This window comes from Elaeis guineensis, chromosome 10, assembly GCF_000442705.2.
Source record: "Elaeis guineensis isolate ETL-2024a chromosome 10, EG11, whole genome shotgun sequence".
NCBI lineage: Eukaryota > Viridiplantae > Streptophyta > Magnoliopsida > Arecales > Arecaceae > Elaeis > Elaeis guineensis.
Genome location: NC_026002.2, coordinates 22,977,168 through 22,991,631, shown reverse-complemented (window position 1 = coordinate 22,991,631; position 14,464 = coordinate 22,977,168). Strand labels below are relative to the sequence as shown.

Below are 14,464 nucleotides of genomic sequence, written 5' to 3'. Positions count from 1 at the left end.
TTTATTTTAATTGTTGATTAACTTTCAGAATTTCTCATTATAAAGGAAATAAATAGAAAAAATTATATGAAAAATCATAATGATCCAAGATAAGCTAGGTTTTACATAAAGCATGCAAAATGCACAAGATGCTTGTTTTGAGTATATTTACAATTTTAATCAAAGAAACGCCGATGCCAACAAAACTTTAGGATGATCCAAAGCAAGCAACATCCTCTGAATAATTTTTAAAAATTTTATTAAAAAAGTAATAAAAGGGTATAAATCTTACTGAGTTCCATTGTTAGTGAATTCCAAACAATTTCCTCTTGTTTTTAGCTCACATCATCTAGATTGGAGACACAATTCATTTCTCGCTGTTGAGTGAATGTGCAATCTGGAAAAGAGAGGAAATCCATGATCCCACCCTTATTTTCAAACTGGGACAATGGACTCAAAATAAGAGAAACATGTACTCTCTTTCCCCAATGTATGTACGGAAATGGAATATTATATGTGTGTGTGTGTGTGTGTGTGCACGCGCGCGCGTGCGTGCGCATGTTGCTTTCAGTTTGGCCTAGACCATGACCAGCCAAACTATTTATTTTACTATAGATGGATGTATTCACCTTAAGCTCATGCCAAATTGGCTCTGAAAAATTGAATCTAAACGACAGCTCAAACCATGAATTTCAGAAACAATACAAGCTGATTCAAATTCCTCCTCCCCTTTTTTTCTTCTTCTTATTTTTTTTTCTTTTTTTTTTTTTTGCGGGGGTGGGTGGGGGGCGGGAAGAGGGTGAGGGGGTTGGTAAACCACCTCTTCACACAGAGGCTCTAGTTGAAGGTCCCTTTCTGAGATTTTTCTATACTCCTTAACTTGCAAAGGCTGATTTGCCCCAGGATTATATGCCTTCATCTCTCCAGAGGCCTGTAAAAAGTGCACAAGTCTGCAATAGATCATTATGGCATCCACAAAAAAGTCTGCTATAAGTTAATGATACCTTTGCAACACCTCTCCAACCACATTTAGCTCTGAAACATGACCACATGGCCAGCTGTCTATGGCATCAAGAAGAAATACAAAGATAAATATATAAAGTTCTAAAAACTATGAGGCTAATAATTAAACAATTGTAAGGACATTAAAAAATATGGCAATAATGTGATATATAGAAAAATTGAAACTCACAGATCTTCGCGGATGAAAAGTGAGAGGCTCTTCTCCTCTGAAAGCCCTCCTTTACACTAACATAACAATAGTGTAAATTGGTAAAATCTTTTTCATAAGAAAGCAATATTGGACATGAATTGGCATCCGCTGGATTAGTCAGACATATTTGTTTCTATGCTACTTATAAAATTATCAACATCATCTCTACAAAGAACCTTACAAAGCTACTCTGATTTATTTAACCCACCTCATCCATCCGAATTGTACACAAGGAGGTTTGCATGCACATATGCATGTCTGCGCACATAAACACACACACACATACAAAAACATGTATATAAACACATATATAAATATGAGCATACATTTACATGTTAATACAAAAAGATATATGTGCATGTAAATGATACGAAACATCTGTAATGCAGATAAAAAGTAAAACCATGAGGAAACAGAATGCAAATGCACGTAAAGATGGCAACAGCGAATTAAAAAAATAATAATAAAGAATTAAAATTCATACTTCTTGAATATGATTTCCAGTTTATTCACATTTCACCAATCAGGTGGAGGTAAGGAATATTTGTTGAAATGATACACTAAGAAAACCTTGATTTTTTGTATAACATATATATTGTGGCATTTGTGAGTTTTTTTTCCTATTTCTATGCAATGTCTAGGTGCTATTGAGTCAACATGAGTAGAGCAATAAAGCATAAGTTGCCCAAGATCCATAGGGACATTGTAGGGAAACTCAATCAGTTGCTTTAAACAACCAAGGGATAACTAAAGTTCCAACTCCATGTTCTTTGGACTACTCACAGATATGGCATGGTTCAAAGACTTTACTCATACAGATGCCAACTGTGGATGTTGTCAGCTTAGATAGTGCCAACTATTCCCAATTACTGGAGTAGGGACCTTAGGAATGTCAAAAAATGTTGACAGGCTGGCATGACAGTATGCCCAGCTGAAACAATACTGTTGAGATAGATCATATTCGCCGTGTGGAAGCCTTTTCATGTTTCTCAACACAACAGAAACATGTGGATTACCATAGGTATACAATTTGATGACTGAACTATGCAAAACAAGAGGTTATTTTTAGTCGTTTATTGAGTATACATGTTATAGTAACAACATGTAGATGCCTAACGAAGGATCCACTACCCCACATGGAGGTTAATTAATTTGTGTGATGAACGTTGATCAGACAATCAAGTCCAAACAAATTATTTGTTAAAAAAATAAATTTATTTTGCATAAAATAAAAATAAAATATATCTATTTGTTTGCAGAACATTTTCTTATAAAAAGTGAGCCATCAGTGCCTGATGAAACCCTAGAGCCCAATGATACATGTAAGTTTAGGATCTGGATGATGTCATCATACTATCACGAGGACCGACACAAACTTGCAGGCTACAGCGGAGGCACGCAAGTGCAAGTAGACCTTAAATATCATGATGTTTTGTGTCCTATAGAGATTGTCATAAACTTATGTTCCTCGGTCACCTATATTTTAGATGTGAGAATCATTTTAGCTGTGATAGGAATGACTCGTTAAAGCTTAACTGGTAGTACACCTATAGCCCTGTGACTGAAACCTCATATCTACCGACAGTCTGATGCATTCAAAACATGAATAAGCTTTTTTTTAGAGCCCATGCATGATGCATGCACTTAATCAAGATTTTAGAGTGATGCATAGGCATAAACTCACCGTTTCAGCACAATAGTAGAGCTAGGCTAACTAGAAGTCCAATCCCGCTTGAGGTTGCTCAAATGGCTTTTTTAGCCCATTTTGAGAGGTTATTGTGTCCATTTTTGGGCTAAACCAAAGTGTTCAAAGGCGAAAGGTCCACTAAGGCACAAAGGTCTTGTGAAGCCTAGGCACAAGGTGCAAAGCAAGGCACATGCCTTGGTGAAGTGAGGCACAAAAATATGGACATGTATAAATAAAAAAGAATGCATAATCTTAAACATGTTGCATGCTATTGAACATGTTTAGTAATGAATTATCAACTAACCAAATACAAATAAAAATATAGAAAAGCATCAGCATTCAGATTTATGCATATATGAAAAAAAATTGGCATGTCAAGAAGAAGGGGATGGGACAATCTTCTATTCATTGTTTCTAATGGACAGAAACACAACAGCAGCAACCACTGAAGGTGGCAAGGTGCAACGCCTTGGTGCGAGGCATGAAGGAGGCACCTTGGTGAGCCTTGTGCCTTAGGCATGCCTTCGACAGCATTGGGCTAAACATTTAGAATCATGAGGAAGCCTATTATAATTGCAAACACACCCTCTCCTAAGAGTTAGGAGAGAGGAGGCCAGTCCTGCTAGTACAGCAGCTTCTTTCCTCTCCAAATTGGATTAGGAGAGAAGAGCGAACGAGCTAATCACTTAAGTGGGGCTCCCACTTAAGTGTGCCACTCTTTCTCCTAATATGATTAGGAAAGAAGGGCAAGAGGCAACCACCTACCTCCCGTATAAAAGGAGGCATGATTCACCCATAGGATATCTCACATTCTTTTCTCTAATACTCCTCTCCTTTCTCACTTATATCTTCTCCCTCCCTTTTCTACAGCTTCTTAAAGCAATCCAAGGTTCGTGGAAACCTTAGATGCCTTTATTATTGGTGAAGCAAGTCTAAGCAGAGACTCACTGTGAGTAAAAAGTGGAGATTATTCATTATTGTATGAGTATGCCAAAGTGAAATAACCTCTATCAAATTGCCTGCATTGAGGCATGTGCAATCATATAATCTTCTAACCTTCTATTTTTATTGCTTTGAGAAATTTTGGTTGCCACTCACTTCGGCATATGATAAGTACTTTTCTGCTGTACTACCCTTCTATCATGCTTTGAGTATTGAACTTTCAGAAGTATGATGTTCTTCAGGTAAAGCATATCATAGTACTTTCTGCAGCATACGTCATCTGATCAAAATATGGTGAATTTCAATTTTTGAGGAATTGTAAATTCAGTGTTCATTTATAATTTTTTCCCCATCTACTTGTCTTATTTTCAATGTATACAATGATGCATTATATGAATGCAATACCTATAAAAACCAAGCATCAGATAGCCTAATGATCAGGATCCAAAGTACGCCCGAACATTCATGAATTTCAAGCTATCAGCAAGAAGTTAAGGTAAATTGCCTAGAACTTGCTTAACGGAAATAATATGGATTAGCAGAAAAGGCAACAACATTATTTCTTTTCACCAAACAGTTCGAAAGGGGAACAGCTAATTCCTGTTTTGAAGTTTCATAAAGACGACAAGCAAGGTGCAACTAAGCCTGCTATTTACAAAATCATAACCAATGTGAACTTCACGAACATGATAGAAAGTAAATGATTGGCACTATTACATGGATCACAAACTTCTTTATCCATAAAACAGTACTTTAGAACATGCAAAGTTCTGTGATGTCAGTGTACGATTAACAAATGGATAAAATATGTTTTTTAATGTAAAATATACTGAACAAACTGATGTTTGTGAATCTATAAAAATTATAGTGATTTCAAAGGTGTCTTTCTAGTATAGCAAAACTGGAAATCTGTTGTCAGAAATACTATCATAACAACCCTTTAGTTCATCATTTTGAAGTTTTACTCATGTCTAAGATAATGAACAAAAAGGAAGGGAAGTTCATGATATGCCTGAGCGCTACCAGAAGTTCTATAGAAATTCAACATTTATGAAGACAAAATAATGTAAATAAAACTTTTAAAGCATCTGCTTCGTCAAATGCAATCTGGAGCTATACTCATACAACATAAGGCAGATGTCATCTCATCTGCATCAAACGTCATCAGTATATGCATATAGGTATGCGAAGAAATATGTTACAAACAATTCATAAGTTGGAAAAATCAATTTGTGTGAATTTACAAATACAAACAAGTATATCTAGTACATGCTTACAGAAGATACAATAGAAACATTGAATGCTTTTAAATTTATATTATAGAATAGAGCAGGTTTACCATGTTCTCATCATCCTCATGAGAAACCTAATATGTCATTTTATCAAAGGAGAATTAACAAGCAAATTAACAAAAAAAGAAAAGAAGCCAATTTATATATGGGAAAAGGACAAACAAAAGAGCTCATATTGAGAGAGATATAGAGAGAGAGAGAGAGAGAGAGAGAGAGAGATGAGCATAAGAATAGGGAATTACAATTTACAAATTATAATTAACATGCGCAGTAATTAAGATTAATATAATCAACTAACAATGTCATTACATATAGCAAATGGTAGAAGGAGCAAATTATAGTGGAGCAGAAGGCACCTGCGGGCATGTCGTATGCGAATACTGCCCAGGCTGACAAGAACCACACTTAATTCCTAGTTCTTCCAACTTCAATTTTAATTTAACAAGTCGCTCTGTGTCAATCATCTTATCATCCAGCTTTGGCAGATGAACTAACTCACAACCAAAAAAAAAAAAAATGCCCACAATACTTAGAAAATCGATTCACCTACGATTCTCTGACAGACTGGTATTTATCAAACGATAAAAAGTTTGAATTTTTAAGCATCGCTCTAAGGCGCCACAAGAAATTACCCCAAAAAAGCACCAGGATAAAAAAAACGAATCGATTATGAGATTCTAACAAATTTTCACGTTACAAAAAAGAAAAAAGATTGGATTTTTAAGCTCGGTACCAGCTTTGCTAAGCATAACCGGGCTAACGGAGAAGAACCGAGCTGATTTCAGATAAATTGGTCGATATTTGGAGCTGGGACTTCGTGCGCTCTGGAAGAGAAGGCCCCGACGGGTGTGGAGATGGAGAAGGCGATAAGGGGAGACGGGCACAGCTGCGGCGGCGGAACATCTCACCGCAAGGTGCTTGGAGCCGCCCATGAGGAAGCTGAAGTGGAGGAGATTGTGGAGGGGGCGGCAGGGGAGCGGAGGCATTATGGGAAGAGGGCTCAAGCCCTCATGTCCGGTGAGGAGGAGGGCTGGGACTCGGGAGGACGGGAATGGGGGACAGAATAGAAGGAAAAGGATACTTGGTTTGAAAGGAGACTGGGTGGCTTTGGGGTTTTCGTTAGGGTTGGCCGAGTATGGCTTTATGTAGCGTTTGGTTGCTGGGAATAAGGTGGAATAAGGACTTATTCCATCTTATTCCCCCAAACACAATGTGAAATGATAGTGGGATCCATGGGTTTTACAATTCGGATCAAAGATGCATTAATTGCACTTTATTTTCATCTGATTTAAACTATTTCATACTTTATCATTGAATAGTTTATTCTATAAAAATAATGAGAACTAATTTTATATTATTTTAATTTAAAAAATAATAATATATAATTCTGATGAGCCCGACAAATTTTCAACCAAACACAAAATTAGAATAAAAATAGTGAATAAATATTCTAAAAAATTGATATTTTAATTCCAAAAATACCAAAACAGCTGCCAAACACTACCTTAGAGGCCAATAATTAGATGGTTATGGTCTCCCCTTGGTGGGAGACTAGCATGAGACCGTGGTGGGTTGTGCGAAGGAAAAAATAAAAATACATCAAAAAATTAATATCTAATTATTAGTAATTTTTTAGAATTAATATTTTTTTAATTTTAGTTTAATTTTATTTATATTTTTTTAATTTTAAAAAATATCAAACTATTCTTTCAAATTTTTGAGATGTTTCAAAAGAATCCTGTTGTTCACTTACTGATAAAAAATATCAGCTTTTTATTTTAATAAATGAAAATACTCCTTGCTCAAAAAAGATCGCTTGCAAGGAAGGGATGGAGATGGATGGTGCGGTCGTAGAGAGAAAGGATAAGGTCATGTAGGTTGGCATGGAGAAGGAAGGCGGCATTGAAGACCTCATGAATAGAATCAGAGGAGGAGAAGTGGATGAAGAGGAAGGAAAGGAGAGGGAAGGAAAAGTTATCATTAAGAAAGGGATGGACATGGATTGAGCCATCATAGAGGGAGAAAGCTCATAGGTAAGCTTAGAGGAGAAGGATGTGGAGGAGGAAAGGAGGTTAGATGGAAAAGAAGGAGAAAGGAGGGGTTACTAGCGAAAAGGAGTGGGGATGGAGGGAGCCAAAGTGGAGGGAGAGAGCTCATGGGTGAGCTTCAAGGAGGAGGATGAGGAGAAAAAGTGAATAAGGAAGAACGAAAAGAATAGACGGAGATAGAGAGAGCTGCCATGGAGGAGAAAGGCTTGTAGACAGAGTTAGAGGAGAAAGAGGATGAGAATAAGAAGGGGTTGAGGAGGAAGGGGAGGAAGGAGATGAGGGGGAAAGAGGGGTCATCGAAGAGAAAAGGGCAAAGGTGGAAAGAACAACAGTGGATGAAGATGACTCATAGATGATTTTGGAGAAGAAGTAGGTGAGAAAGAAGAGGAGAGGAGGAAGGATGGGTCATTGGCAAGGAATAAATGGAGGGGAAGGGCTCATGGGGGGGCTTAGAAGAGGAGAACAATAAGAAAGAGATGGGGGGTGAGGAAGAAGGAAAGGAGGAGGAAGGAGGAGGGATGAGGGACATCGGTGGATGAAGAGGGAAAGGAGGAGGGAGGGAGGAGGGAGGTCGGTATAAGGATAATTCAGTCATTTTATAAAATAATGGTATCATATAATAGTCATATGGTATTATTTTATTAATGAAAATAAATGATAAGATAATTTAGAAATATCTCAAAAATTTGAAGGATTAGTTTGATACTTTTTAAAATCGAAGGGATATAAATAAAATTGAGTTAAAGTTGAGGAGGTGTTTCTATAATTTTTTTTTTTTTTAATGATAAGATTAAGATATGCAAATGAAAAATATATCTCTCGATCAATTTAAAAATAATAATATAAATTAAATTAATCCAAAAAAATTATACCTGAAAATGAATTTCATGCAAAAATAAGCAACTCAGCAACTACAATGAAATTTTTTTAATTACTCCATAATAATAAAAAATTTGATTATAAATATAATCTATACAATAAAAAAATAAATTATCAAATTAATTCATGAATATCAAAGTAAATTTGTACCTATATATAGAAATTAGTGTACTAATCAACAAAGTGTCAATCATCCTTTTCTAAAAAATATAATTAAAAATATATGAAAATAAAAAAAACAACAAGGAGTTTCATGATAATATTGAAAAAAAATATAGAAATTAATTTTCTAAATTTTTTTTCTAATAATATTGCTAATATAATGAATCTGATAAAAATAGCTTTTTTTAAAAAAAAATCTAAATAAATATTCTATGTGGACGCTTGCAATAAAAATCGGAAGATATGAATTTTATGCATTTTGACCGTATACAAATCTTATGCGAGGCTTTTTTTAAACCTCCCACACAACTCTCTTCCCTATTCTCCCACATCCCCATGCTATACCCTTCCCCACCCCACCCCAACCCCCTCCACCTCCCCATTCTCCCACATCCCAACGCCAACACCCCCCTCCCCACCCCTCCCAACACTAAACCTGTTGCGGCCAATCCCCTCGTCGCCTGATCGCCGGGGAACGAGCGCCTGCAAAAAGGAAAGTCCACACTGACCGGAGGCGGCTCCGACGGGAGACCCTCCGACGGTCAAGTCAGAGAGGTGGTTGGGCAACAGTGAAATGAAGACAGAGAGCTCAATCGAGAGAGAGAGAGAGAGGAGCAAGCCTGTGGTTTTGAAGTCGAAAAGTCGCCTCTAGCACTGTTGCCTTCCCCGATATATATAGCGGAGCATGGTATGGCGCCGTCATTAATGGCGCAGACAATTGAGGAGTTGTCAACTCACTGTAGACTGTCAGAGTCGCCGTAAAAGTGTCATATCGCCATGGGGCTGTCAAGTCACTAGGGTTGACAATGCCCTAGGCAGGATAATGCCTCTAGGTGGCAGTACCGCATGTTGCTGTCAGGACTGACACGCTCTGGCGGCTGTACGGCGATCGGAGTAGTCGACCGACCCTAGGTCGGTGGCCAGCTGAGTGGCGTCGGGTGGAGATTCGGGCCCCTTTATTGGTCAGCGAGCCTTACGTGAGTCGGCCATCAGACTTCCAGGTTTAGTCGGTCGGAAAAAGTATGCCCGCCCGACACATCATCAGTCGGTTAAGGGCCGTGAATTGGCCGGTGATGGCGTTCGTCGGTCGGTCGCTCCGGCTGTCGGTCGGTCGGTCGGTCCCTCCGGCCGTCGGTCGGTCGGTCCCTCCGACCGTCGGTCAGTCGGTCGGTCGGTCCGGCTGTCGGTCGATCGGTCGGGCTGTCGGTCGGTGGGTATTCCCCAACAGTTGCCCCCCTCCACTCCTGAGTCGGACGGTGAGCTGGCCGACGGTATTGCTCGGACAGCGACGCTGGGCGGCTAGGAGTGGGATCACTGTGTGCCCAATTCCGACCGTACCGTGAGTGGATACGATGTCAGGCGCTTCATGAATGCCGGGCGATTCGCTGACATCGGATGTAACGTCAGTATCAGGCATCCCGTCTTGTCGTCGTCAGACGTCACGTCGGTGTCAGGAGGTCGGGTGCCGGACGATTCGGTGTCAGGCGATCGGATATCCGGCGCCTTCTGGGGAACGCAGACCATCGCCCAGCATCGATTCTGGGAGCGCGGTGCGCTGTCAGGCGTCCCATCGGGAATGCGAATCGGCGCGGGCGCTTTAATTCGGAACCGCGGCCCCTTTCGCCACGTGTCGGAGGTGGTTGGGCCGGCGCCCCTCGCATTAAATGAGGGCGGTGCGGCCGTCCCGGGATGGGCGCGCCGAATCATCGGGCCGAAAGGAGGGCCCGGAAGCCGCCACGTGTCGCACATCGGTGAGGCTTCGATCGGCGTGGGGGCATCTCGGCCGTCGGACGGCCCTATATATATAGGACCATCCGGACCCAAGACCTTATTGTTGACGTTTTTGCTGCAGAGACTCTATCCGGGCGATTTCTCCGTCATCGCCGGCAGTCGTCTCTCCTCCCGCTCTCCAAAGGGTTTATTTCTGGTTCGTGGTCTTCCCTTTTTTCTTCCTCTTCTTCTTCTTCTTCCTCTTTGCTTCTTCTTCCTCTCCTTCTTCCTCTTCTTTGCTTCTTGTTCGGTTCTGGTGTGATGGCCGGAAATCCGTCACGGGGGGATCGGTCGGGAAATCCGACCGATGACTCTCGACCGACTCCAGAAGCTGAGGTCTCCTCGCTTTCGGGGCCGAACGTTGATCGGCTTCGGGAGCAGTATCGCATTCCGGAGCAGTTTCAACTTTTCGCCCCAGGGGCCGGCGGTCGGGTTAACAATCCTCCGCCGGGCCAGCTGGCGCTGTACGTCGAAGATCTTCGCGCGGGTCTTCGGCTCCCGATTTCGGAGTTCGTCCGGAATCTGTTGGATTACTACGGACTTTGTCCGGCGCAATCAGCGCCGAACTCTGTCCGACTGATAATCAGCTTCGTACTGTTGTGTCAGCTTCTGCCGACCAACCCTCGGATCTCGCTCTTCCGGGCATTTTTTGTGCTCCGACCCCACCCTAAAGCCCGAGGGTGGTGGCTCTTCAACCCCCGGAAGGGTCTCTCCTTCATCACTGCTCTTCCATCGTCCATCCACGGATGGAAGAATCAGTTTTTCTTCGTCTCATCTCCATCTCCTTGGGGCTTCCCCTCCCACTGGGGCGTGCCCCGAACCGAAGCAAACGACAACAGCCGGGTGGAGGCGGACGACCGGGAGAACTTTCACCGACTAAAAGACATGTCGGTTCCGAAGCAGAGGGAGCTTGTTACCGAACAAGCTCTCTATGACGCCGGCCTGAGCTTGGTCCCCCGACTAGGTATCGCCCGATCCCCCGGTCCTCTTTTCATTCGGCCCTTATTCCGGTTCTTAGATTAACACTTCTGTCGGTATCGCAGGGACACCTCCAAGGATGCGGCCAACCGACGTCGAGATTCGGCAGTATGCAGTAAGGAAGAGGCCGACATCGGGGGCAGGACCTTCGCGTCCACCGAAGAAGCCCACTCCCGCGGCGCCGACCATCGAAGCGTCGGCGACCGACCAGTCGGAGCCGGTGATAGCGCTCGCGGCTCCGACAGCACATCCGGAGGAGAGGCCAGTGGAAGAAGCGGTCGAAGGTACGTCGGTAGTCTCGTCGGCAGCGGTGGAGTCGGATGACGTTCGGGAAACTGAACACCATCCGACGGCGTCTGCGGCCGCTACGGGGGGTGCCGGTTCAAACTCGAGCATCCCCTCCCTGCCGGTTCCGTCGGTCGGGGCGGCCGATCGAGGGAAAGCCCCGATGGACCCCACGGACGACACAAGGTCGGGGAGTCGCACTGTGCCGCCCAACGCACAGTTCCCCGAAGGGGCGTCGGCGTTGGCCGACCACAACCTGGCCAGGAGGCTGTGCCAGGGAATCCTCCTCCCGACCGACGTGGAGGCGTTAAGGTCTCGGCAAGTGACCGAGATGTTGTCTTCGTTCTACCCGACCATGGTCGAGGTAAGTCCTGTCTCGCCTCCTTTTTCCTTAGTATTCTCGTTACTTTGTTTTCCTGATGAAATACTTGCGTCGGCAGCTGATCTACACTATGTCGGAGCTCGAAGCCGGATACCGGAGGTTCGGGAACGTCCGGGCGGCTTGGAAGGAAAGGTCGGCGGTGGCCGAAGCTGACCGGGCAATGTTGGTCGACCACCTAAAGCAGTCGGCCGATCGGGAGGCCAAGTTGGTGGACGAAGTCTCCCGCCTCGGGTCCGAGCTAAGGTCGGCCAAAAAAGAAGCCAAACGCAAGGGCCGGACCGTGCATCGTCTGCGGCGCGAGCGGGATGGCGTTGCCGTCGAACTCGAAGGCGAGCGCGAGCAGCTTCGGATCAGCCTGGAGAAGCTCGCCAAAGCTGAGGAGGATCTGTCAATCGCCCAGGCTGACGCCGACATAGAGAAGGCAGAAGCAGAGTCGGCAAAGGACTCGCTCGGCCGGGCGGAAGAGGAAGCAAGGTCGGCGAAGGAGTCGGCAAGCCGGGCGGTGGATGACTTCCGTGCCACCGACCAGTACCGGGAGGAAATGCTGGAGTCCGATTTCACGTCGTACCGGGTGGGGTACGAGGACGGTCGGGATGCGGTCCATGCCTTGTACCCGGAGCTGGACCTCAGCAGTATCATCCCGCCGGGGGCCGAGGAGCAAGTTACTGAAGAGATGGCCGACCGTCCATCTGGAGGCATCGCCGTGGCGGAGGAAGCCGTTCCGGAGCAAGTGGCACCGATTGCCAGTCCCCCACCGACCGATGGTCCTGCTTCGGCTGTCGACCCGGCACCGATCGTGGTCGATACACCGGTTATCCCCGATCTTTCGTCGGTCGAGGAGATCGACTCTGAAGGATGACCACGGCCTTGCCGACTTTTGGTTTCTTTTGTCTTTTCCTTTTTTTAGAACACTCGTAATCGGGCTTTGGCCTGACTTTGTAAACTTCTTTTGACTTTGAATGAAATCAGTTTTTAAACTTAACTTTTCCCTGTTTTCCTTTCTTTCATGAGTTGTGGAATGCATCCGAACACATGAGTTGCCAATTTATATAGGTCGGTTAGGACGTTCGGCAACCCACGCCACCACGAAGGTAGGCCAAGTCCCGACTTTCAATCAGCCTTTGATAGTCAAGGTCGTCAGTCGGGCACGTCCGTTGAGTCGGGAGCCGACCGACCGTGGTAAAGGTTCGGTAGTCGGGTTCCCTCTGACGCGTTCAGTCGAATGTCGTCCGGCGCATTCAGTCGAGGAGACGACGGCAAGTCGGATCCTGGTACCCTTGTGTCGGGTACCCATACTGCACCTCGTGATATACAGGGGTAAGCCGGATATCTTTCGACCGGCCGTAGCTCGATCGGTGAGTTATGAATATGATCGAGGTCGCATTGTGTGATAGACGGTGGCAAGCCGAATATCCTTCGACCGGTCGCAGCTTGGTCGGGAGTCGCGACGTCGGTCGCGCAGGCATTCCGCCTTTCTTTGGTCGGGGCCCGATCGGCGTGTTAGCCGATGGTCTGGCCCGAAAGTTCGACCGTAGTAGGAGTGTCAACTCTCGTCAATATGGTGTATCGATCCTGGTAAGGGTCCGATGTATCGTCGACCGTCGAAGGAGTGTCAACTCTCGTAAATATAAATATATCGGTCCTCGTAAGGATCCGATGTATCATCGACCGTCGAAGGAGTGTCAACTCCCGTAAATATAAATATATCGGTCCTCGTAAGGATCCGATGTATCGTCGACCATGGAGCCATCGGTTTCGCACGGATACCAAGTCCGAGTTGGCATGTCGGTGCTCGACCTTGGCGGGCGCCGATCGTTAGTCGAAGAGATAAACTCCGAGATTTCAAACTGGATTTGTATTCCGACTGGACAAATACAGAGTTCATTGGTAGTACAATTTCAGGTTATCGGCATTCCATGTTCGAGGAATGGGCTTCCCCTCTAGAGTCTCCAATCGGTAGGCTCTCGGACCATAGGTTTCTGCTACCTTGTAGGGCCCTTCCCAGTTCGGAGCCAGCTTCCCTTGGTCCAGGGGCTTCGAGACCTCTGCCTTCCTCAGGACCAAGTCACCAGGCCTGAAGAGCTTTGGTCTGACTTTGGCATTGTAATATCGAGCTACCTTCTGTCGGTACGAAGCCATGCGAATTTGGGCCTCGTTTCGCAGTTCGGGGAGGAGGTCTAGATCGGCCCTCCGACAATCAGAGTTGTCCGGCTCTTGATACTGCTCGACCCTTGAAGACGGCAGTCCAACCTCGAGTGGGATCATCACCTCCGTCCCGTAGGCCAAGCTGAAAGGCGACTCCCCAGTCGGAACGCGGGGGGTCGTTCGGTAAGCCCACAGGACGGAGCCCAGCTCGTCGACCCAGAGGCCTTTGGCTTCATTTAGTCGGGTTTTGAGTCCGTGGAGTAAGGTCCGGTTGGTCACCTCGACTTCGTCGTTGGACTGTGGGTGCCCGACTGAAGTCAGTCGGTGCGTGATGTGGAACCTTGCGCAGAAATTTCTGAAGTCTTGGTTGTCGAATTGCCGCCCATTGTCGGTGATGATAGTATGCGGCAATCCGAACCTGAAGATGATGGATTTTTGGACAAAGTCCTCCATCTTCCGCTCGGTGATCTGCGCCAAGGGTTCGGCCTCCACCCATTTGGTGAAGTAGTCGATGGCGACAACTATGAACTTTCCTTGACCCGACGCTGGAGGGAAAGGACCGAGAATGTCGACCCCCCACTGAGCGAAGGGCCATGGAGCAACAATAGGAGCGATTTGGCTAGCCGGGCGGTGTTGCACATTGGCGTACTTCTGGCAAGGTTCGCACCTCCGGACCAACTCGACCGCGTCCTTCCTCATGGT

General features: G+C 45.0%; 1 protein-coding gene across 2 annotated transcripts in view; it reads right to left on the bottom strand.

The window, feature by feature from the left end:
• Window positions 1-6,298, bottom strand: part of LOC105059833 (twinkle homolog protein, chloroplastic/mitochondrial) — a 35,462-nt gene extending 29,164 nt beyond the window's left edge. The window contains exons 1-5 of one of the 2 annotated variants that reach the window (XM_019855615.2): window positions 5,847-6,298; window positions 5,470-5,603; window positions 1,172-1,227; window positions 984-1,041; window positions 800-910 (exon numbers count right to left, since the gene is read on the bottom strand). In XM_019855615.2, the coding sequence (XP_019711174.1) occupies window positions 800-910; window positions 984-1,041; window positions 1,172-1,227; window positions 5,470-5,603; window positions 5,847-6,099 (612 nt within the window). In that variant the 5' untranslated portion in view covers window positions 6,100-6,298. The remainder of the gene's footprint in view (window positions 1-799; window positions 911-983; window positions 1,042-1,171; window positions 1,228-5,469; window positions 5,604-5,846) is intronic. The other variant, XM_019855616.2, reaches the window with a different exon arrangement.
• Window positions 6,299-14,464: the final 8,166 nt, after the last annotated feature.